This window comes from Phoxinus phoxinus, assembly GCF_949152265.1.
Source record: "Phoxinus phoxinus genome assembly, chromosome: 19".
Classification (NCBI taxonomy): Eukaryota; Metazoa; Chordata; class Actinopteri; order Cypriniformes; family Leuciscidae; genus Phoxinus; species Phoxinus phoxinus.
In genome coordinates, this window is record NC_136894.1 from 4,077,149 (window position 1) to 4,103,456 (window position 26,308).

The 26,308-nt window shown below is 37.4% G+C and overlaps 1 protein-coding gene across 3 annotated transcripts in view; it reads right to left on the reverse strand.

Moving 5' to 3' along the window:
* Positions 1-25,605, reverse strand: part of tinagl1 (tubulointerstitial nephritis antigen-like 1) — a 42,599-nt gene extending 16,994 nt beyond the window's left edge. Inside the window, exons 1-6 of one of the 3 annotated variants that reach the window (XM_079591422.1) lie at positions 25,567-25,605; positions 24,522-24,628; positions 21,295-21,399; positions 20,992-21,052; positions 6,837-7,156; positions 2,771-2,837 (exon numbers count right to left, since the gene is read on the reverse strand). In XM_079591422.1, coding sequence (XP_079447548.1) covers positions 2,771-2,837; positions 6,837-7,146 — 377 coding nt within the window. In that variant the 5' untranslated portion in view covers positions 7,147-7,156; positions 20,992-21,052; positions 21,295-21,399; positions 24,522-24,628; positions 25,567-25,605. Of the gene's footprint in view, positions 1-2,770; positions 2,838-6,836; positions 7,157-10,907; positions 11,068-20,991; positions 21,053-21,294; positions 21,400-24,521; positions 24,629-25,566 lie in introns of those variants that run through there. The other 2 variants (XM_079591420.1, XM_079591421.1) reach the window with 2 other exon arrangements.
* Between the last annotated feature and the right edge of the window lie 703 nt (positions 25,606-26,308).

Sequence of the window (26,308 nt, forward strand, 5' to 3'; positions counted from 1 at the left end):
CAGATTTCATCAAAAAGAACGGGTTTGGAAAGACATGAGGGTGAGTAATTAATGACAGAAATTTTATTTTTGGGTGAACTATCCCTCTATCATAGCATATATAGTTAAACAAATCTACAAAAGAATTGTGAGGTTGTGAGCTGCAGTAACCTTGGATAAAAAGCTTTGGATTACTGACTAATTATAACTATTTTCCGTTCCTCTCATAACTCTTGTAATTACAAAGATTTCAATGCTTATGGCTGTACCATGTACACTGATAGTGGCAACAGAGACTAATGGGACATTACATGCAGGTGTTTGTGAGAGAGATAGAGCGAGAGAGAGACACCAGCAGTGCTCATCCCGTCACTGACTGAAGGACAGATCCTACAGGAGCCGCTGGGTCTGCGGACGATACATGCTAAACCTACGGCACAGTCCGGTGAGGCTTGAGCTCAGGAAATCTCCGGATTACAGAGGTGAATGTGAACCAGAGGGAACAACAACTCCACTGGGACAGCAGCCAGTGTGTCAGTATCTCTGCCACCACAGGAAGCAGAACGTGAAAAAGATCCTGATAAAATAAGGACTGAAAAGAGGCGAGATAACGTGCCAATGCAAAGAGGTCTGTGGTTGGTGTGATCCCTGAAAGCACCGTCACGCCAAACTACAGATAAAATCAACAACAGTCTGAGTCAGGCATACAAACATAAGCACATCTACAAGCAGAACACAAACCAGGAGCATTTAGGAGTACGTCTTCACATGCTGAGGCTGTGAACGAATCCTCACATTAAAATTCCTTCATGGCAAAAAAAAAGAAGAAAAAGGATTTGTTTGTCTTGTTGCCCAGAAAAACTATTAAAGCATCAAGGTACAATTATTAACTAAAGATTACATTTACAAGTCAAATTGATCTAATTACACGAAGATTATGTTTTATCAGCCTGACCCATAAGCACTGTAGTAAGTAGGATAGCACCAAGGCATTGCAAGGATTGACGGCTCCCATATTTATGTCGTAATATATACTAAAATATACAGTGCTAGGGAGTTACTTTTAAAAAGTAAGGCTGGGCTTGCTTGTTTGTTTTTCAATAACAACAAAACAAAAGCTACATTTATTGCAAATGTAAAGGCCCTTCACACCAAACGTGAAATGAATAAGCCTCATGCTGAAGGAAATGCAAATTCACGTCTGTACAGTAGAGGTCAATAAATGAGAAAACAAAATAACTTGCGTTACTTATTTGAAAAAGTTTTTATTTTGTTGTAAATTTAAAAGTAATGCATTATTTTGCTCGTTATACTCTAATCTGAAAAGTAATCTGATTACGTAACTCAAGTTACTTGTAATGACTCAACACTTATACAGAAACAGGTAAACTTCACTCCCGCCACACACAGATATATGCAATATGTGACGACCACGTGCACACGCCACACCGAAAACAAGCAAACCTGGAGACGACGCCACATATTCCCAGAGACAACACTCATATCACTGCTGTGTGAGAAAGCTTTGGCATTGGGGTAAGGAATTCCTGCGTTTCTGCTTTGTCTAACCATCACTAGTTTCTCACTAAATATAGTGCAGCAGCACAAAGTAATCTTTGAAAAAGAACTTTGTAAAATAATAGGGTAAGATATGCAGTATTATGAAGCATAACAAGTTGTTTTGTACAGATGAAATAACTGAAGCAGATGACAACATTCATTGCTTAAAAATAAGGCTGAAAAATATTTCTTGCAAATGTGACTTCAATATTGTGCTTTTATAGAAATGTCACATAAAAAATGTTTTGTTCAGAAATTCCTAGTAAATTTCACTAATAATTACAAAAGAAATGGCAAGTAACACATTAAATTAAACATCCAATTCAGAAGTAGAAAGACCGAAATAGTATTTTCTTGACAAATGTGCTCCAATAATCTCCATTTTTGTTCAATATTTCCAACTGTGCCTATTTTATTTTATTTTGCATGAATTTTGGTATCTGACAAGCGAGTGTTTTAAATGTAAACAGCTTGTTGACTTGTACCGGAGAGATGTGTGGAATCGTTCACCAATTATCTGTAGTTTTCACAGCAGATCTCAGCTGGAGGTTTCGTGGCACGCATGAAGAGTTCAGTCCGTCAGCTTCAGTGCGAATAACTGCCTCTTCACGCAAAACAAATCGGGTTATTCACGTAAAAAAAAAGGGTTATTTTACAGCCAAAGCAGATTGTTTACTAATTTATATTCTGTAGCAAACAAAATTATGTATTCCTACATATTGGTCATTAACCAAGAGGGTTTATGTGTCCACTGACTCCTCAAACAGGGAAAGGGAATGTGCTTGGACTGTGGCTGGTGCGACGGATTAGATTCTATGAGGAGAGATAATCCTATTAGCGAGGGGTCTTATTGTAGGGGAGAGAGACACGCGGTAAATATTATGGATGTATATGTGCTGTACATGATCCTGCGGTGTGTTTGTACTGCTCACACTGTCGGGATCACAAGGTCACTGAAGGTGAAGCACATGTATGGATCTGTGGGAGCTTAGGAATGTGTATAATCTGTTCAGGACCCGAGGGGTCCCACTGTCCTGCCCTCTGAAGACCAGTCAAGACTGATAAACCCTGCCAACATGTGTGTTGATGCAGCCAACAATGGCCTTGGATTGAGAGATCCACTGTGCCCTTGGAAAGAGAGAGAGAGAGAGAGAGAGAGAGAGAGAGAGAGAGAGAGAGAGAGAGAGAGAGAGAGAGAGAGAGAGAGAGAGAGAGAGAGAGAGAGACTCACCATAAATTACAGTTCTCCTTGTATGTTGCTCCTGAGTGAAACCTTTGGCCATTCCTTTCACAAGAACCTGAAATCAACAAACAACAATGATTATGAATCAATCTGCAGGTGATAAGACTGCACACGTACTATGTACATACTAAACATTTGGATTAAAAGATCTTTCTTTCATTTATGTCTGATGTAGACGTTAGTGCCGGCAGAGGAATGTTTCCTTGGCTTTCCCAGAGACTGCTGTCGTCATGCCTTGACGAGTTTAATCAGAGGTTTCCACATTGCCTGTCTGGAAGTGGGCAGGCCATCTTTCCTCTTCTCCTAATACACCAAGTACAACTACAAACTACAGTAAGTAAGTAAGTATACACTTAAGATGAGCGTGTGCATATGCGCGACGGCTACATCCAACTATCACCTTTTGACAGAGAAAAAGACACGCATACAATCTCAATGTCAGGAAAAATCATGTTGAAGCAAAGCCTTAACCATGTCTTCAATCTCCTGAACTTTAACTGATTAAAGGATTGAAAGAGGTTTAAAGGAATAAAGAAAAGAGAATAAGAATTGTAAAATAATTTCTAGGCCTGAAGTTGTGAATTAGCCCTAATAAATTAAACTATTTTTTGTTTGCATACAAAAAGTATGCACACATTCACTCTTATTTGTGTGTCGAAAACTCAAAACGTTTCTTGTCTCGTCACATTAAGTTATAAATGACATGAATCAAGTAAATTGTAGCATATTTTCAATTCAAAGCGGCAAGATTTGATAAAAGTTGAGTATTTTGCATCACTGGATATTACTGTCAGTCATTTAACATTTCTATTGTGAAACTTTTTCAGATAAACTTTTAGTAAAAGCCACTTGAAGGCAAGGTTAGCAATAACAAAAAAGTGGTCACAACCCTGTCTTGAAGTGAAGTGTGTGATATCTGCCCCATTAGCAGCAGCAAATAGAGTTACATAACAACACTGGCTCAACCAAACTTTGAAAGATGGGAGAAGGGTTTGAAACTTCTGTGGAAACTGTTGACGGGTTTAACAGGTCATTCCCAAGTTTTAGTTTAAATCATGACCACGTAAACAAATTCTTCCCTTTGATTTAGTTAAATCGTTGTCTGGGAACACATTAATAAGACATATGAACAAATTCTTAATTCATGTCCACAATATTTAGCTTTCCCTATAACTTTTTAATAAAACATGGTCACAATTGATCTTCAATGAGGAAACGCTCGCAGAGAATTCATAAATCTTGGCCGAGAATTCATATCTCAAAAATCACAAATGTGACCCCGGATCACAAAACCAGTCACAATTATCGATATTTCTTTTATGCCAAAAATCATTAGGATATTAAGTAAAGATCATGTGTCATGAAGATATTTTGTCAATTTCCTAACGTAAATATAAAAAACATTTATTTTTGTGAGTGAATGCAGCACAATTGCGAATATAAATGCACAACTTTAAAGGAGATTTTCTAAATGTTTAGATTTTTTTGCACCCTCAAATTCCAGATTTTCCAACCATACTTAACAAACCATACATCAATGGAAAGCTCATTGATTCAGCTTTCAGATGATGTATAAATCTCAATGTAAAAAAATTGACCCATGTGACTGGTTTTGTGGTCCAGAGTCACAAATACTATATGCATGTTTTACCAGAGCCCGATTTTTTTACAGGGCCCTCACAAAAGTGTGAAACGTGATATTTCCTGTTTGCTTCCTTTAAAAGCAAAGTTCAGGAAGACACTAGGGAAGAGTTTGGGACTGTGTGTTCCTGTAGCACGTTTATGTTCTTATTATCAAGTTTACAATTCTGTGGTCCACACACAAATTGCAAACATTACTGAAAAAAGTATTTTTGTTCATCTGTAAAATTACAGGTAGACACGTTTCGAGTTTAAAAGATTTAAAAGGTTACGCTTTAGCCCTAAGTTCATCAAAGAATAGGAAGCATGAACTATCAGGTGTTATTTTAACTGTAAATGAAAGTGGCTTTCCAGAGAAAACCTTTACTGAGATTTAGCAACACTCTCAGTCTGAGTAATGCTGAGCTGTGATCCGTGAAGTCATACCTGCCCTATAGACACGACCGTCGCTCCTTCAGCAAACACACTGTGCTGTGATCCCACCCTTCCCTCCTCCAACATTACAGGCATTCTTTCTGCTGACCTCCATTCATCGCTCTCCTGTTCTGCTCTTTTCATGGGAATGCCACTGTTCTCTTCCCATCATTAGGTTCATGACTGAATATTTAACACTTCAGTGGCACTACAGAGAGGACCATGAAGCAAGAACGGCGGGAAAACATTAACAGGGAAGAATGTGGACTTGGTTTTCCATCATGTTTCTAGAAAATAACTAACCTTTTCTTAACGGTGTAGACTTCCAACATTGGCGGGGGGGCCTACATTTTTCTCTTTACATACCGATGGATTTGAATTGGCTGCTCATTCTCATTTTGATCAACATGACTAATCCCACACACTATATATATCCTTTCTATAGGAGAACATGATTGTATGTCTTTTGTCATGGAGGAAACAAACAATATTGGACTTTTAAGGGATAGTTCACTTAAAAATTATGTCATTGTTGCCTCTGACTGGTTGTCTAGGAATCAAGTAGTCTGTGTGTGACTCACACATCATATTTCAATCCATCTTCAGGATACGATATGATAGCTTTGTTTGAGGAACACGCTAAAATTGAAGTTGTTATTGCCTGAAAATCTTGATATTGGCCCTAGAAATGCTCAAGAGAGAAGCAGCATGAGCATGATGAACAAATCCTTCTTTTGAGTCCAAACTCTTCAATGAATCAATGAATCTAGTTCACAGAAGTGGTGTGAATGTTTTACTCATGAATTCGAGTTCTAGTTATTTTAAAATCGCTTTCAAAGAAAGTGAATTCACTCAGAAGGCCATAGCCTATTTGCAACATCTCTGGCCTACAGACACGGTCCGTCTGAACGGGTACGGTTCCAGCAGACGAGTGACCTATGACCCGAAACTCGACTTGTGTACGGCCGTTACCGGAAGCCAGTGATTATAGTTTATAAAGTTATAAATATGGATATTTTTCTTACAAAAACGCTTTGTTTTGCTTCACAAGGCCTTTATTAATACCCTGGCGCCATGTGGATTATTTTTATGATGGATGGATGTGCTTTTTTGGGTTTCAAATCTCAGGTACCATTCACTCTTATTATAAAGCTTGGAAGAGCCAGGATATTTTTTTTATATAACTTTGATTGTGTTCGGCTGAAAGTAGAAAGACATATACACATAGGATGGCTTGAGGGTGAGTCAATTATGGGATAATTAAAATGTTTGTGTGAATTTTTAAATTTAATTAGGGGAAGTTTTTTTTTTTTACATTGATACTATATAATAATATACTAAGTCGTGATTGACAGTTATTAGAAATATGACAAAGACTTTGCTACTATTGGGATCTTCCCGAAGCCTAAATCCGAATTCGGAAAGGCACAGAAAATAAGTAAATAAATAAAATGAAGATAAGGAGGGATGACTGGGAGATAGGGAAGATAAGGAGGGATGACTGGGAGATAGGGAAGAAAAGGAGGGATGACTGGGAGATAGGGAAGATAAGGAGAAATGACTGACAGGACGATGTTGCTGCTCCCTATACAGAGTATGCGTGACCGTGAATTGGAAAGTGAAAGTAAAAAGTGAGCGAGCATTTCAAAAGCGATATTTATAACGGCTCCCTGATGCCCGCAAATTATATATACCGTAATTACCCAACTATAATTATGAGAGAATGCAAAAGCATTTAAATACTAGCCTATATATTTCTCCTTCTATCTTTTTTTCCATCACCATGTCCCTTTAGGGGCTCCGTAGTATATTGGGCTTCGGGCGCATCCCTAGCTCCTACCATGGGAGTAGTAACTGCTATGGGAGAATACTACTGCAGGCTACACATAGCAGTCGATATGCATATTTCTTTTTGAAGTTTGAAAGTCTCAGTCGCCATTCTTTGTTGCATGGAAAAGAACAAACACCACAGTCTTCTTGATGTTCTCATTCAACTTACTGGGAGGGTATGGAGGATTTGTTCCCAGGCAGTGGCTCCAGAAGTCAGGACAACAGTCGGACACGGTGCGGTTGCAGAACAGGTCGCAGTAGCAGATGGTGTCCAGGTACGGGACGGTGCACTGGTCGTTTCGGCCGGGACAGCAGCCTCCTCTCCTCTGGCAGTAGGAGCCGAAGGGGTCCCGGATCCCAGTGATGTGCAGCGGGCCGGCCAGTTCTCTCTTAGTGCGGGACCGAGTCCTCGCCGTCATTCCCTCTTCTGACAGCAGGAGGAGCGCGGCCACGGCGGCCAGCATCAAGAGCTTCAACATTGCTTATCTGCTGTAAAGAAATCAATATAGCAAAACAACAGCCATTAGGGTCAACTTGCAAATCAAAATTGAATTCAAAGCAACATTATGCTCCATCATGCTGCAAAAACCCCCCAACAACAACGATATAGATATGATTAGAGCAGAAATAACATTTGAGTGAAAACAGAAACGACAGATACTGGAAACTGAGCTTTGCTGGAGTGTTAGGCAGAGCAAGCGATCCCTAACGGCGATCATTTGTTTTCCACTTTCCTGAATCTCACTGTACTCGAGGCCATGAGCCAACAATCTGCAATATAAACAACACTGATAAACAGACGTTCCTCTTGTTCTTATTTTAATAATGCACTCATCCTGCAAACACAATAACAGCGCAGCGGTAGACGAGCACAGACAGAAGTTAGAATATCATTAAAAATGACTTATTGTCCATGACTTCTATGGAAACTTCTACTTGAGTTTCTGTGGGATGATCCATATGTTGAGGTGTGTAGGAAAGGTGCGGTCATGTGACTCAGGCCTCAAGTTACTGTAGACGTCCATCAGTCTTTATTTACTTGCTGAATTGTCCAGGAAAGCCTCAGAGCAGTGACTACTGCAATGTAAATATTGTCTTACACAAAACTTTCCTTGGAGAGCACACAGGTCATTTCCCACTAACTGCATTGTCTATATTTGATCTCACTTGAGACATGTTGTCACGTTTATAATATTTGAGCTATGCATGAAACGTTATCATGTCAACATACTTGGCACCACCACGGATCACATACTGAGCAGTACAGAACAAAAAAATGTCTGTGGAAACCAAATATTAACCAAAACATTACATAATCCACTTGGAGTGTTTACATTTAAACAGAAATCTAGAAATGTGCTTCATATTTGATTCAACATGTTCTAAAGCTGGATGTAATTGCTTATTTATTGTGGCAGAATAATTGATATTTTGCGTTCATGATGCTAATCCATTAAGTTACCTGGTTCTCTTTGAAATTATTTTGGAGAAATGAGGATTAAACTAGAAAAGGCCAATGAACAGTAACTATAACGTTTCCCTCTTGTTTAGTCACTTTTAAGTTGTGCTTGTATGGAAATGTCAGTTTATGATGAATGTCACTTTAAAAACGAGTGATTTTAAAAGGAAAACGGACCCGTTTATCTTCATAGGGCAAGAAAGGACACAGTAGCTGACATGGTGGAAAAATGTTACTATCAAACTAATGGAGCCAAAACTTATCATTGTTACGGAAACAGCAACTTCCTGTAGTCAAAACCAAGGCAGTCACAAAAACAGGGTAAGGCTGTCCTTTTTTAATATATATATATATATATTTATATATATATATATATATATATATATATATATATATATATATATATATATATATATATATATATATATATATATATCACTTTGATGTTTATTTATACACAAAATGGGCCTCATGAGGAATTTGCAGATGGATGGATGGATAGATTAAATGAGGAAGAGGAGGAAGGCCACCCCAACAATGACCTTTAAAAAAGAGGTTATTTAACTCTAAAGCCATTTGTTATGTTTCTGAATGAAATCTCTTATGCTCACCAAGGCTGCATTCATTTGATTAAAAATACAGTAAAAACAGTAATATTGTGAAATATGATTACAAATTAAAATAACTGTTTTATATATTAATAAATGTACAAATCAAATGTATTCATGTAATGGCAAAGCTGCTGAAATTTTAGCATCATTACTCCAGTCTTCAGTGTCACATGATCCTTCAGAAAAATCATTTTAATATGATTATTTGCTGCTCAATTATTATTGGTGCATAATTATTAATAATAGTTCTTATTACTGTCAATGATGAAAACAGTTTTTGCTGGTTAATTTTTGTTTTTGTGAAAACTGTGATAGATTTATTTATTTATTTATATATTTATTTCTTATTAGAATGATTTATGAAGGATCATGTGCCACTGAAGACTGGAGTAATGATGCTAAAAATTCAGCTTTGATCACAGGAACAAATACATTTTTTTTACATTTATTAATATAAAAAGTTATTTCAAATTGTAAAAAATATTTCACAATATTTCAGTTTTTCCAGTTTTTTTAATCAAATGAATGCAGCCTTGGTGAGCATAAGAGATAACCTTTTTTTTAAAGGTCATTGTTTGGGTGTCCTTCCTCCTCTTCCTCATTTAATTGATCAGAAGACTGCTCCTCACTTTCACTGATCCTCCTCCCTGAGAACAACATCTTGAGATCACACATAATTGCGCTCAAGCTGCCATTGTGGTCTCGGGTTAAAAAGAGGAGAGCCTTGACAAAGACGAGGAGGCGGCGAGCAAATGACATCATTAATTACCCAATCATCCCAGCGGGAACAATGTCCCCCATACACACAAAGAACAGCCCCGGAAACAAAGTCCACTGCTGTGCAGTTTTCTGCATGACTGTGCCTTTAGTGGACCAGCGCTCGGCCTCAACACTGAAACATATGGCATTAGTGTCGCAGTGGCATTTCTAAGACACTCTCATTGAGTGCGAGAAATGTTTGACCCCGCTGTCATGGCGATCAGTCCCGTAAACATCAGTAATGATATTTCAGCTTTTGAAAGCTGGCTGATGCTCGGCTGTTTCCTCACAACGGGAGTGTAGCGTGTAGAGACGTGTTGACTTCTACATCACTAACTGATGTGCAGCAGACGGTAGAGTCTGCCGTCTGACTTACATCAGTGCGTTTGATCACACCTTTCAACCAATGAGCTGATAAACACAGTATTATAGTCATATCTCCAACCTCACACGCGCAGGTTCAACACAACAAACTGAGCAGACTAAAAATACAAATACAGCCATTATTACCTCCTCTCAGTCTCGTCTGATGGATCTTCACATTCAGTTTAACTTTGAAAAATTAAAGATTGACTAACAAATATTAAGCTCCATTTAAGTCATTAACAGATTGATATTTAAAGTACACCGTTATAATGACACGTCATGGACTTTGAGAGCAGGTCAAGAAGCTTTCACATACAGGATTAAATAACAGACAGATAGCAGACTTTCTAGCGGTAAGATATGACACAGTTCATGAGCTGTCAAAGAGTTCAACGCTTGAATCAGACACAACCTACTTCTGATTTACATGTATTGTAATACTGAATAGACACCTGTGTAACTGATGGGTACGCTTTATTTCGATGGTCCACTACTAACTACATAAATTACACAATAACTTATTCTACTAAACCTAAAAGTCTATTAATACTCTGAGAGCTAGTTGACATGTAGTTGCAAAGTTACTTATAGCTAGAATGCCTAAGGTGAACCATCGAAATAAAGTGTTATCATTATATGCAAAAATATATGGTTTTGTACATCAAAAATGATTATTTTATGACTTTGCAATGTAAGGATCATAATAAAGTATATAAACAGATTAATATGCTACAAACACTAAAGATTTTTTTTTATAATTATAGGCTAGGCTTTCAATGCAACATGAAAAAGGTTAAAGACTGATGTAGAATATTCTAGATTTAATAGCAGTAGAAGTAAAATGAGTAAAAATGCTTTTATTTTCATAACTTTAACTACTTTTACTTTATCATTGGCACACGTAAAGAGCACAACGAGTGTTGTATGGAGCCGTACTGTAACCGTACTGTAACTACGCACCTGTCTGACACTTTAGAAAGGGAGGGAGGAGGTTACACAGAAAAGCACAGGATTTAAAGAGCTGGAGAAACAAAAAATCCCCCACCTTGTTTAGTGAAATAAAATCCTTCTTCTGTTTATATCCAGTGAACAAAAATGTGAGCAGGTCTGTTTCAGCTACAGGTCAAAGCAGTGAACACAGTCGCACACACAAACTCTTCAGCCTCCTGTCTGGCGTCTATTCACTCTCTATATAGAGGCAGGACAAGCCCTCCGACCCAACCCTCCTGCTTTTCCCTCCTTCTTTTACTTTCTGCCCCTCTCTCTCTCTCTCTCCCGCCCTCCCACACACCCAGACACAACACACACACACACACACACACACACACACACACACACACACACACACACACACACACACACACTTTCTGGAGGTTTCTGACTGCTTGTGTCACTTATCTTTCCATGCCACACTTTTCCTGTTGGTTAATTCATCACAGATCATTGTGTTATTCATCCAACACCATACAACTTCTCTTTCTTTTTCTTTATTTCTGTAGCTATACACAAAGGTCATTCATTTCTGAGGTACGTATTTCCCTCACCACCTGCTGGTCAGTCGGACAACTACATGTACAATTCAAGCAGCTAATTGATGGATTACCTCAAATAAAGTTTTCAGAAGAAAAATAAAGTGGACAAAAAAAACATAAAATATGAACATTGCTCAGAACTGGAATTCCTGTGTTTATAACACTCAATATCAGGAGTTGTGAGGCACGTATGCATGCTGATGTATCCTGGCAACTGATCTTGATCTTATGCAAATGTTGCAATTCACTTTACAACAGGAGCTGACATGCCCTTTGCTTTGACAAGAGGATCCATCCTCGCTGGTCCAGCTATATAATCAGCTGAAAACTTTTTTTCCTGTATATTGTTCTTGAAATGTGTTTATTAGAAGTGTCTTTCCAAAATTAGACATAAAATGAATATACAGTAAATGCCAAAAGTGATGTCTGGAGGGGATATTTATTTGAATGACCCTACAAGTTTGATGAAACCATCAAAATACTGTAAAAATATGTTATATTTTTTAAATGGGAAGAACAAAACACTAAACTTGGTTAAGGTATTTATACCTGACCAAATTATTTGGCAAATTACAGCTACAGGTTTTATTTTACTATATGCAAAAAATGCATAAAAAAACAAAAAGCTCACAGGACTACAGCATAATCAGTTATTAATATTTCGTTGGTTCTCTCTTGTTTTTGCATGTGTTTATAATTTATCTGTATGACAGCCTGGCCAAAAATTATTACTGCACTATTTGGCATGCTTTATTGCTTTATCACATTCATTGCAAAAAAACACTATTATAATTAAGAACCTAGCGTAGAACATAACTTGTTTTTAACGCATCAAACATCAGTATCTCAAATCCACAACACCCCACAAAAATGATAAATTATGTCTTTGTCATGTCCCACATCAGAGGTCGTGACCTTTTTGACTAAACTGAACAATTAAAATCATACAATGTCATAATTCCGACAATCTATTGAACTCATTGATTTTTTTATATAACTCAATTTAATTGTTTTAATAAGTTTCTCCCCACTTTTAATAAAAAAAAATATTTTCTTACATTTTTCTTAGCTTACTAAATTTGTGCTACCCCTAAAATAAAAAAAATATTTATTTTAAAAACTAAATATGGTTATATAAATATAGTTTTTAAATAGGTGGTCAAAGGGATGACATTTAGCCTACATATATAGTTAAATATGTATATTCAGTATTTTAAGAAGAAATTGAAAATCAAACAGCTCAAATAAAGTTTTGTTTGACCTTTTGAGGATGACGAACAACATCAGAACCCTCTTTCACTGATTATTGGCAAAAAAAAACACATTAATAGAAGTTTAAACACCATATTAACAAAAGATTAAAAGAAAAACTTCCACATCACAAATATTAATGCATGCTCCCTCGTGTGACTGCTTGCATTGACCTACACTGGCGGTATTGTTTGACTTGTTCATGTGAGTCATATACAGTAACCTCCTACATATTTCTGTAAGATTACATTAAAGCGGATTGAGTGAATGAGTCAGTTTGGGAGCCCACCACATATTTACGTTTAGCCACAGATGTGAGCAATGTGTCCGCCGTGCCGAGATAACCCCGAGGGTCACTACTGACACCCTTTCATTAGCCTTTGCTATGAGTTACATGGATGTGTGATTCAGAGACTAATGCATGATGATTCACATAATACACATGACAAGTGTGTGTGTGTATGCAAGACCTGTGTGTCGGTTTTCCATCAAGACTGAAAAATCAGTTCCCAAAAACTGTGCTGATAGTGCATGTGTCAAAGAAAGTTTGTGAAGGGTCTGACATGTGGCTCATCGTAAAGGCATTCTGGGACAATATGTCTCCTTCAGAAGAAGAAACCCACTTTAGACCCTCAGAACAGATGCGATGTGTCAGCATGACAACAGGCTCTCAATACTCCCCTTTAACAACTGCTCGTGAGTGTGTTTGTTGGCATGTGTAAGTGTTCGGTAGCCTAAGCCGTAAATTAGTCAGAAATGACAGAAGCTCAGGACACGGTTTCAACTAACTCAAACTCGGATGCTTAATAAATGGACAGTGTCCTGAAACTGTCTCATGGAAAATCCAAAGGAATTTGGCTTTATTTCATGTGTCCCGATGAACACTGTACCCATACTTTTAGATCTTCATGTTCTAGATTGAAATAGAAAATAAAATAAAACAATATGCTGTTTGTTCTCAAGGCCTGATCTTCAAAATAATGCGTTCTCCTATCCCAAGTAGGATCAACATCAACAACATTGTAATCAACCGATTAGATTGAAGGGACAAGTTTATGTCAAGTTTAGGCTTTCAACCAGGGTTAGGTGCTTCTACAACTGTGTTATTCAACTAGGATCTCCCTCGGATAAGTTATGGTTGGGTTAGGTTTAGGGTTGGGACTACATTTTTAGACTGGAATGTTGTTCCAGGATCAACAAAATATGTTGATCCAGGAACCCGTCTTATTTGCCAAAATCACAAAAGGCTCTGGGTCGCTATCAAATCATCTCTCTCTTTGTCAGTCAATCAATCCAAAATAACAACATTGACTCAACCAATAATGTGAGTTTGGGGACATTTGCCGGGCCACTTATGGGAGTTTTTAGGGAAACATGTTTGAAAACAGTCATTACTCCCAATAATGGCACAGACTTCCCCTTTAACTATGACAAAATCCCCAGAATATGCATTCGCCGAGGTTCTGCTATCACAGCTATGCTAACAACTTAATAAGAAAGCTAAACTGCACAAAGTGCACACCTATCTCAGAGCGTCCTTTGTTCGGAAAGACATACTATTTGTGGCTTACTCATGATGGGGCTTTTATTACTTCAGAGTCACGACTAAGATAAGAGATTACGTATGACTCTCAGTTTCTATTTACCTCACTACTATTCTGGGTTTTGACATTTACAGCCGCTTCCTGAACACCTGGTCTAAAGACTTTTTGTTCCAAAATTAAACTAAAAGACTGGTTTTAACATTCAAGGATTTTATAAAACCAAAATACCAAAATACAAACAAACAAACAAACAAACAAACAAACAAACAAAAACTACTTCAGAGATGCTGCTGGAATTATATCATAATTTGGAACCAATCCTAATGGATCCTTTTAAGAATTAAATAAGATCAGACCTAAATAAATAAGTGAATGAACAAATGTTTTTGATTATAATCGTTTTTGGTTATTGTTTGGTTCTTAAATGGTTCCATGTTCCTTTTGGGTACTTTGCGGACAATGTGAATTTGGGTTTGAACTCCACAATTGAGAACTTCATGATTCCGGCTTGATTGAGAAATCTTTTTATTAAAGAGCTGACAACGTGCAAAAGATTTACAGGAATATCTGTTATATTTTCAGTGGGGAAAAGGGTGTCACGTGACCTACTCTGAGCAATTTTCTCCTTAGCCCATCATTCAGCAGATCAGTCTGCATTTTCTTTTTATATAATTGTCTGACTTAATGTTAAGCTTTTTTACACTCTCAACTGCACTTCGTCGCTTTTCCCTTTGTTTATAGTAGTATGGTTATTTTTACACACTTTCAACAGGCCTGTGCCTGCTCTCACCCCACTTGTTTTCTTCTTTCTAAAGCGGATAAGGCTTCATCAAGCTGGTTCATCAAGGGCTCTGCACTCTCGTGCCCTCATTTTCCATCTTTGTTGATGGTTACTCGACATTCAAGCACACCTTCTATTGCACAACAAGAAAACAACAAGTTGTTTTCATTTTTATGGGTTGCTTCAACAAGGCTGATGATCAAAGTATATGGTACTGTAATTAACACATGCTGAGACATGTACGCTTCAACTGTATGTGCAAACTCTTGCTTTATCTCGTTATTTCTGTCAGCTTAACCATCCTCTCTTTCTCATTTAAAGGGATAGTTCATCCAAAAATTTAGGTTACTGACATTTATGAAACTCTAAGCTGCTTTGCTGGTCTTATGACCAGTTTCACAGACATGGCTTAACTCTAGTCCCAGACTAAAATGCATGTTTGAGATGTTTTAACTGAAAGCAAATTGCACTGACATATCTTAAAGTATGTCAGTGCCATTGTTTTGTCTCAAGATGCAAAGCATTAATGTTTTTTTTTTCTAAGGCACGTGTATAAAAGATACTTAAATAATCATAATTTAACTAAGGCCTAATCCTAGCTTAATCTAAGCCCTGTCTGTGAAACCAGGCCTTAGTCACATAGCCTGGTCAGGATAGCCAATTGGCTGGTTTAAGAGGGCCGTTTTCACCAGCTTGGCATCTTAAGTTTAAAAAGGTTGTTTTCAAAAGAGCTAGTGGAAAACCAGCAAACTTCCTCATAACAGGAAATCTAATTGTGAACATTCTCCCTGCGGCTGATCCAAAAAAAAAATCACAAAATTCGACGAATGCACTAGGTGGACACAATTCCTTTTAAGTCAACTGAAATGAGGGATGAAATCCGGAAAGCAGATCTCCCTCTGAGGGCCAAATGTCTCCTGAGGAGACCAAAGCAGAATCTCACTGACCACAAAAACAAATCCTCCACTTTTTAGCCAAAGCAAGCAAAGCGCAGGCCCCCGAACGACTTCACATCTCCCTCAATGCTGCTGCTTTTACAGTCCAATCATATTAGCATTAGATTTGGAGAGTTGGGGTCTCAGGTGGTCAGCGGGGCCCACAGGGACTGTCCCGACTCCTGTTGTCCAACAGCGTGTGATCAATGTCTGCCACCCCAGTCCAAACATCCCCCACCCTGCCCGATACACACCGTTCAGATGCTCTGACTGCGCCTGATGACTAATTCATGTGCTCAGAAGTGCAAACACTAGATAAATGAGACACAAGATCAGAGAAAGCACTGTATGCTGGCCTAGAGGTAATCATTAAAGGAATATATGGGTTTAATTCAAGTTAAGCTTAACTGTGACATACTGCTGACTGCCACAAAAAAACTGCAACTAGTCTGTTTTCTTATACTTTTTGAAGGATTTACATTGCATTTTATATTTATGCTTATTTTTATTCATTTAGCAGACGTTTTTTATCCTGTTGAGGAACACAAGCGATTCATCTTAAGAAGGTAATGAACACGAGAAGAGCTAGTAATACAAAGTTTCAGTCATTGTTCAAGTTTCAGATTTAAAAGCAGAAATGCAAAGCTTACAATTTTATTAAAGCATATACATTAAACTTGCATATTAAAACTGAGCAGTAAAGTTGTTGTAATTTTTATGGTCTTTTAGGCGTTCCGTTGTCATGGATTGGTATAACTTTACACAGAAAAGGTTAGTTTGTCTTGTTTACATCTTGTGTTTGAAACAGTGAGAATTTTAACATTTACTTCCATTGTAAGCATAGCTAATATTCTTTTAAGCTGAATTAATAGTTCACGTTTTATCAAAACTTCCAGTTAAAGGCACACGCGGACTTTGTGACCTAAAGAGTTGAAGCATATGAGTTATTTTAAATGATTCCTCAGGCCAATATACAGCGCTTGACACTATCAATGCTCCGAGCGGGGCTGCCCTCTTGAAATACTGCCTATGTAAGTTTGGAGAAGACACACCGTCTTTGGCCAGGTCATGTGACCTGGAGAATGCCTGGAGAACGAATCCCTTTACGGCCGTCACGTGACCACAAAGCTAACGCTTTTGCTACTATTTTTCCGCCTGCTCGACTCCTGGCCATGGCTGAGGCAAGGAAAAAGTTTAAAACTGCTTCTGAGGAGGCAAAAAAGAGAAATCGCGAGAGGGATCGTGCTCGAGGAAAAACAAGAGTCGATCTTGGAAAGGAGTTTGCTCATTGGCGCAGGTTGAGAGAAGAAGCTGGATGTAAAACCGATTCTCTTCTCTCAACTTTATTATTAGACAGGTAAGTTAACTCTTTGCTCCTAGTATACAGTCATATGTCTTTGTCATTATTTTCGCTTTTTAGTAGAAGCTAAATATGGGCAGATGAAGCTAACAGGCTACAAACCAAAGCTAAATGGAACCCCATGACTTTTGCGACAGTGCTGCGCCGCTTGTGGCCTCTAGGGGCGCTAGACGTGAAAGTTACAGGTCTAGCGCCCCTAGTGGCCAAAAGTTCCACGGTGTGCCTTTAAGTCATGCTTTTTAATCATATTGATTCTCCATATTTTTTAAAACTGCTTTCAGACAATCAGTGACCTGTTTAAGTACTGAGAAAGAGGAATCAAAAGAACAAAAACAGAGAACTTTTATAAGGCCAAGATGACCCTGTGGGGGCGGATGGAACAGTCTCAAATGTCAACCAATCTCATTGTAAGGGTTAATATCTATAAGGAATCATTCTATTTTTATCAGGACTGCTGAAATAATTGCCGATTACAAAGAAAGAGGCAATAAATGTAACACCCCAAGCACACTTCTGTAAACCTCGGATGTCTCTGGCCTCATATCAGCACGTTTATGCATGTGTTCTTTTGGTTTTTCTGTTGTGTTTGTGTTTCTACACAGAGGGGAATCGTTTGATACTGGTGGATGACAGGAAGTGATGCGAAAATCTCTGTGTTCTGGACTATGGTGTGTGGCTCATTCAGTTTTGTCTCAGAGCCAGAGCCATTACAGAGAGGGAATTGTCAGTCAGGCCTAGTTATATCTGGGACTACATTCTCCTGTGGAATAAACAGCATCAATGCTCCCCGTTTATTGTCACCATGGAGATGGAATGAAAAGTTCCAGAGAGAGAAAATTCCTACTTTGTAGGAACAAGTTACAGAGTCATTTCAACTAAGTTAACCCCAGCCAAGTCAAAGTTCCTTTAAAGGAACACTCCACCGTTTTTTTAAATGGGGCTTATTCACCATCTTTCCTACATTTAGATAGGTGTGCAAATGCATTTTTGTCTCTGTGCATTGTTTTAGTTTGGCAGGGTCGCTAGCTTAGCTTAGCATAATGCATGAAATCCTTTGTTGCCAGCTAGCATGTCCTGAGTAAAAGTGATCCCTGCTACGTCTACATGTTAAAACCGTTTTGCTTATAAAGACATTACTCTTAATCATCTGTATATCACTCAATCTGATGGTTCCATAGGGGGGTTAATGCTAAAGCTCTGTATGGCATTAATTATGAAGCAAGAACCCCCATAAGGAACAATACCGCCAAAGATAAATTGTGTTCAATAAACTCAAGTAAACTTGCCAAAGTGGTCTCGTTTGAATTGTCTTTTTGTTTAAATCGGCAAAAAATATAACAATGGTAACATAGATTTCGGGTTTTTTATAGCTCAGCTTATATACAGTATACCATTCAAAGTTTGGGCTCAGAAATACCAACATTAAGTCAAGACATTGCTAAATCAAGTCAATTTTCTTTTTTACTTTCTATTCATCAAAGAATCCTAGAAAATGTATCTACAAAAATATTAAGCAGCATAGTGATGAAAATAAATGTTTTTTGAGCAGAAAATCTGCATATTAGAATGATTTTTGAAGGATCATGTGACACTGAAGACTGATGCTGAAAATTAAGCTTTGATCACAGGAATAAATGAGTTTACAGTTCTTTTAAATTGTAATAATATTTCAAAATATCATGCTTTTTTACTGTATTTTTGATTAAATAAATGCAGTCTTGGTGAGCATAAGATACTTCTATAAATATTTGTATTGGTTGAATAAATAATAATTAAAAAATATCTGTTTTTAATAATGCGTAATTTAGAAACAGTAGAAGTCTTTAGTCATGATGAAATCACTGACACTGATGAGAGATGACAAGCTGGATAAAATACCAATGAGAACTCTATACAATTTGCACAAGGTTATGTAATTACTCTAGTCTCTTGACATTAATTTGTTCAGTGTGCTTTATACCACTATCAATGCAAACACGATTTAAAATCTGCTTGAAATAACGAATGAATAGACAAAAAGTTAATACTGTTATAAAGCACAGGAAACATCTGAGATATGTAGGAACACATAAAAGAGTCTCAAATAGCAAACCATCCCAGGAAAACCGGGGCGTCTGGTCAGTCTAATCCGGACTTGCTGTTTGACAGCTGCACTGAAAGCAAGTCCAGATTTCCGCTTACAAGAAGCTCTTCATCATCAGATGTCAAACCCATTTCAATGACCACTTTTTCCCTTATATTATGAAAGTGGTACATAAGCAGTACATTCAGAAACCGTTCAATCTCTGCTGATGACAGTCCACTCTCACTTAGAAGAAAAGGTTCTATATAGAACCTTTTAGGGGTTCCCATAATGGCATAATTTTATTAATTTATTTTTAATTATTCTTTTATTTTATGAATTAAACAGCTCATAAACATACTTTATCACTAGAAAAATGTTAAACAACTTGTTAAACATGAAAGTTTTATGCAATAATTTAGGACATTTCTCCTTAAGGGTTCTTGTAACACATACACAACTCACTTCTAGGATATTGGCTGTTTAAATCCCTTAAACGTACCCAATACCTAAACTTAACAACTATGAATACGCAGTAATTTGGAGTTTATTGATGCAAAAGTTAGTTAATAGTGAGAATTGGACACTAATCTGTGACCGTGTTCTTTAAAATTCTATATAAGAACCCTAAAGTTCTATATAGAACCCTATTGAACCTTTTTTATAAGAGTGTATACAACTCCCATAAATCTTCACTACTGACCTTTGACCGTTTCCATACTTCAATACCACTGCATGCACTTTCACTGCAACCAAGACATGTTCTTGCAATATCTAATTCATAAACATTAACACATACATTTGGCAAATGCAGCCTCAATATATATCTCTTGGTTCTTTTGGTCCAGACCAAAAAAGAAAATGATTCTTTTAGCCCTGGTTCGCTAAGCGTTCACACTGTCATTTTTCTCAGAACCTAAAGATACAAAAAAAAAAAAAAAAAATGTATTACGTATATTGTGCGACGGAACTTACTGAACATCCAAAACAATGACGTGTGCTGGACTAAATGTGCTCGTTGCGTACATATGATGGTATTTTAACCAGCTGAGAACTCACAAAGGACGTATAAAATGTGTAAAGGAGTCAAAGCATCACCAGGAATTCCTCTGACGCCAGTATCGAACTGTAATGGACAACATCGTGACTATGACGAGAAGAACCAGGTATGCTGGAGCATTCTGTCCTTTTTAGGGTGACATCATGTCCTGTTTTTGGTTTGTTTAGATGTCATTGGTCCGTGTTGTCTTCGGACCGAGACCCCTTGTTTGGTGGCACCAGGGTTCAGCTGGCAGCGCTCACACTTATTCCAGTGAATAGCACTAACAGAGCAATCACACCGTCAGAGTTCGTTTTAATCGAACCAAACCTGCCACGTGTAAACACACCCTAATTCTGAATATAATACAGTGAAATTTAATTAAGGTCTACGTCCGCAATACCAATGTTATGAACATCAACTACAAGCGCTCACCTTCCATAGGCACAAACCCACAAGGACAAGTTTTCACATGACCTTCCCAGCTCAAACCTTCAGAATTCCTCGGATGTGTTATCATCACACTCAATGAAAAATAAAGCAACAGGGGAAAACAATAGAAAGCAGGGAGCCGAGACAAAGACTCAACAATGTCGGAGTTGTGAGGTGGGAGGCAACAATTTACTTTGATACAATCCTGGATCCCTCCTGAGAACTTCACCACACAAGAGAGCCTTCGGGTTATCCTGGAAAAAAACAAAGCAGATGTTAAACAGGCATAAAAAAAGCCAATGCTAAATATAAGACTCTGGTAGCAACTTTTTAACACATTTAAATGAACTATTGTTTAGATAGAGTGTTAATAATGAATCAGCTTTGAGGATGAATTCTTATCAGAATGGTGTTAAGTAGACAAACAGAAAAAGTTGATGGTCTATGATAGGGAATGGACAGAGAGAGAGTTCAGAGATGTCCTGTGGGCACATACCTTCAGAAGGGGTGTAAGGGTCATGTTATTTCTCTGAAGGACCATCATCACAGCATACCTGGACCTGAGACAGCTTGACTTAGCAGGACATGTCCTAATCGTTCACTGCAAAAAAAAAAAAAAAAAAATCTTAATCAGTATGTTTTTATATTTCACATTCTTAAATCAAGATACATTTACTTGAGAAGCAAGATGACATATTAAGTCTTGTTTTCTGATTTTAAAAAAAATCATCAAAATTAAGTGAGTTTATGCTTAAAACAAGAAAAGAACAAATCTGTCAGTGGACTAAGAAAAATAATCTTGTTTTTCATTTGAGTTAGATTTATTTTTCTGACCCCACTGACAGATACATTCAATTTTAATTTGGTGTAATTTTTTTAATTACTTTACAAGTAATGAACAATCCATTGTTTCATTTGTCCATTGCAGTTTAAAATCATGGTCCTATAAAATAGAAATATCAATTTAATACACCACAGATCCTTTAAGATCCTTAAAAGATCTTAAATCTTGAAGTGAGTTCTTCTTAGTAAATAGTAATACAGTAAATAGTTGTACTTTTTTAAGTTTAACAACACTTAATGATGTTTACATGGAAGCCCATTTCCAAATTAGAAAAAAACAACAACATGTTTTGTAAATCATAATTATGACATTATAAGTCATATTTGAGATGAAATGTTGTAATTATGACATACTAAGTCTAATTTATGAGATGAAAAGTTACATTACTCATGCAGTTGGGAAACATTGATGAAATTCATGCAAACTGCAAGCAACTATTGCAATACTGTGCTGTGCATACGAGTCACCTGATGATGAATTGACAAGGTATATAAATAAAAAGAAGAAAAGAAACTGTTACTGAACCTTACGGTCTGACATTTTGGCAAGACCGTTTTGCTTATGAGGTGGGAAAAAAAGTTTTCACAAATTTTTTGCTATGACTGTGAACAACAATCAGCGTAGAGCTTCATACCCGTGTGGAGATAAGACTCAAGGCTAAGAGTTCGCATTCTCCAATCTCCACTACATAAATCTTCATTGGAAATGTAGTTGAGTTTCAGAGCATCTGACTGACAGATCAGTTCTAGTGATCTATGAGTACATTACAGTAGATATTTGCATATGTTTTCCTTCAGAAGTTTGAAACTCCTTTGATTTAAATAGCGGTAGATTCTAAACAAAGAACTAAATTTCATTTTAGGGAAATATACACCATGAAGAAAAGCTCCTGATTTGATCAACTGTCTGCCTCATGAAAATGTAATTCTAAAACTGTGTGATGAATGTGCATTTTGATTTGGTCATCTTCGAAGAGGATCTTACTAAGGGAACACAAATGGACTGCACATGGACATTGTGTACAAGCTCTATTGCACTATACAAAGTGTCCTGTTAATTGGAGTGAAAGGAAATCAATAGAGAGGCTCTTTAAAGTCTCCTGAGCAGATGCTCAGGCCCTCAAACCCCCAGACAACAATCAGAACTGTCATTACACACGGAGCTCCACCTGAACCCCACAGATACAAAGCACTCAGCCTTAAATGTGATTCTTTAGTGATTTCATCTGAATCAGGACAGAAAAAGGTTCTGTTTACACCTGGTATTAAGATGCGTTTTGGTCGATCGGATCACAAGTGGACGACGCTAAATACAGGTGTAAACGGGTCTAAAACGTTTTGAGCTTGTCCACTTTTCACACCCTTCCTGAGGTAGTCAAAAACACATTTGACCGGATTGCTCATGTAGTTGAATGCGTTCAAAATGACACAAAAGATCGTCTACTCTCCGTCTACTGACCTCATGCGTAAACATCATGGGAAGCGCGCTAACCAGACGGGATTTAAACTTTGTCGGCTGGAGACCCAAGTTTGGTTTGAAGGCAAATAACGTACCGAGCACAATGTTCTCACCATTCCTGATTTCTAACTCTCAGTGTTCAGCTGGTCAGAGCAGAAACGAAAGCTGATGCTCTCCCTATTTTTCTCTGTCGTAAATTGTGTGAGGTTATTTCGTCCATTAGATCGAAAGATCTGAAAAAACACACATTTACCCGCCCGTAGACCCTCTCCTCGAAGAAATCATGACAGAAGTGGTTGAAAGTGGACAAAAGAGACAGGTTAAGACAATACTCATGGCTGTGTTTATGCAACTGGCCCCAGGTGTAAACGGGTATGTGTCTCCCTCGTCTACTAGTGATCCGATCGGACAAAACGCATCTTAATACCAGGTGTAAACAGGGCCTAAGATCTGCAAAACATACATGTGGCTAAAATATCATAATCATGATTATGAGTTAGGGCTGTAAATGATTAATCGCGATTAATCGAATTCAAGATAAAAGTTTGTGTTTACATAATATATGTGTGTATTGTGTATAATTTTTTTGTATACTGTATATAAATACACACACATGCATGTACTGTATATATTTAAGAAAAATGTGTTATTTATATATAAAATAGTTCTATTTATATATAATATAAATCATATAAAAATATATATGCATTATATAAATGCAAATATTTCTCAAATATATACATGTGTGTATTTATATACAAAATAATTATACACAATACACACACATATATTATGTAAACACAAACTTTTATTTTGGATTCGATTAATCGCGATCAATCGTTTACAGCCCTATTATGAGTGGTCTATAATATCAATAAAATAGTGGGCTATTTTGACTTGGGCCGGTGAGCAACCATCTAGCAACCACACAGAACCCCTGGCAACTGCATAGCAACCCCTTGGCAACACCCTTAGCACAGCTTAGCAACAATGTGCTAAAACCACTTATTTAGCAACCACCCACAACAACCAAGCATCATTGACCTTTGCACAGAGACAAATCTTCAGAAAATGTAAATCTAGTGTTAAATACAGATATTTTCTCTTTCATTAACAGCAATGTTCCTAAGCTAATGCCAACAGCATGCGGTTCACCTTGGCAAAACCCTTCACGCGTTTCCCTTGACATTTACAGCAAGCTGCATTGAGGCTGTAACTGAGGATGATGGGCTGTTTGTTTAATAACACATCATTCCCTTCATTCCCAGCCTCTCGCTTTGAGGAATGTGAGGGTTGTAAGAGAAAAAGACTCACACCAGATGTATGTTGACATCAGGAGAAGAGCTGGAAGTGAGAATGCTGACAGTGAAGAGACCGGTCTGTGTACAGCTGGCACCTGTGGGCTCACTAATGTCTCATACCTTCTCAAGGCCAGAGGATAAGAGCCGAATGAAGACCTTATCCACCCCCTGGACTGATGTCGGAGACTCTTCTCACTATCTCTGCTGAAGCTGAGCTGTTCTGTCTACTGAGAAAAAGTGAATTATTTTCATAGGTCCTTTAACGTGTCATGCATGTCACATTAGTGATTTTAATTACTACATTTGATTAAATTACTGTAAATTATACATATTTAGTGAGGGGATGAGTCTTGTAGTCTTTTACAGAGTCGGTTATGTTTTGGAGGATGGGTCATTAGCTAGACAACATGATCACTTTACATTAGTGTTGATGTCACAGTGTAATTGCAAAATAATAACATGTAATTATTATGTGTATTAGATTATTTAAACCCCCGACCATAAAATGTGTGCTGCAAACATAACTAATACCTCAAAATTGGTGACTTGTTGAGAAGAGGTTTGCTTTTAGTTTTATCTGTCTTCATATTTTCACTTTGACGATTATAAAACACACTAAAACAATCTCAGAGTTACATTGAAGGAGGAACATGAGAGACTTGTGAGTGGACTCTTTTGACTTGGGCAAGTTAGTAAAAATCTTGCAAACTCTAAGATCACCTTAGCAACCATATAGCCTAGTAATGATGCGCTAACAACCACTCTAAACACCTAATGCATAGTAACACCCTGGCAACCACCGCGAAAACATTTAACGTTACTTCACATATTTTCTTCATATTTTCAGTTTCTGCACAGTTGATATAGTTCACCCTAAAATGAAAATGAAGTCATAATTTACTCACCCTGGTGTTCTTTTATAGACAAAAAAGGGATAATGTTTGTGTGTTCTGGGGGTATACAAAAGGGTTTGGTGGAAAACAAACCGAAATTTAACAAAAATGTTGACCTTGGCCGTTCGTCTTTCGTTCATAACAATTATAGGGCCGCGCTGTTCTCAGTTCCCAGAAAAAGCACACAAGTTGTGAGAAATCAAGATTAACAAACACGACATGAAACACAACAGCTAGAAATCGTGCAAATATAGGCTATCCGTGTAACTTACTTTCTTCACGGAGTCAGATATCACCGCACCAGAAGTCTGATGGCAGTCAGTCAGACAGTTGACAGATGTGAACGCGGTAAAAAGGAACACAACTACCGGTAGCCTAATATTCACCTCAGAGAAGGTGGTACATGGATTGTATTTTTGTTCGTCTATATTTCTTACAACTTGTTTGCTTTTCTGGGAGAGGTGAACTGCGTAATAAGTCTTACGAACGCGCACGTCGTGCAGAGAAGACCATGGCCAAGGTCAAGAATTTCGGTAAATAATAGCCTACAAATAAAAATTCGGTTTGTTTTTTAATTACCGTAATGTCTGTGATCTGAACACAAGTGGCCCTAAAAAGGTTTTGTACACATTGAATATGAAACCAAATGATATCAAAGAAGTATAGCACAAATCACTTTCCAAGAAAAACTTTTCGTAAAAAGACCTTAAGATTTAAGGTCTTAAATTATGAACATTAGACACCTGTGGACTTTAAGAGAACAGAACAGAAATACGTCCACTAAAAATGACACCTGCAAAAAATTATGATAATTGCAAAAATGGTTAGTATTATACTGTCTATTTGGACACAATTTTTGCAATTATTATCATTATTTTTTGCAGGTGTCATTTTTATATATTTGACATAGGCCTAGTAGCCTATGTATAGCCTACATAGTATTTGAAATACTATAAATATAAACAGTAGAAATTAAATTAAGGTATTTGCAGATGGATGGGCCAGTAAATAATC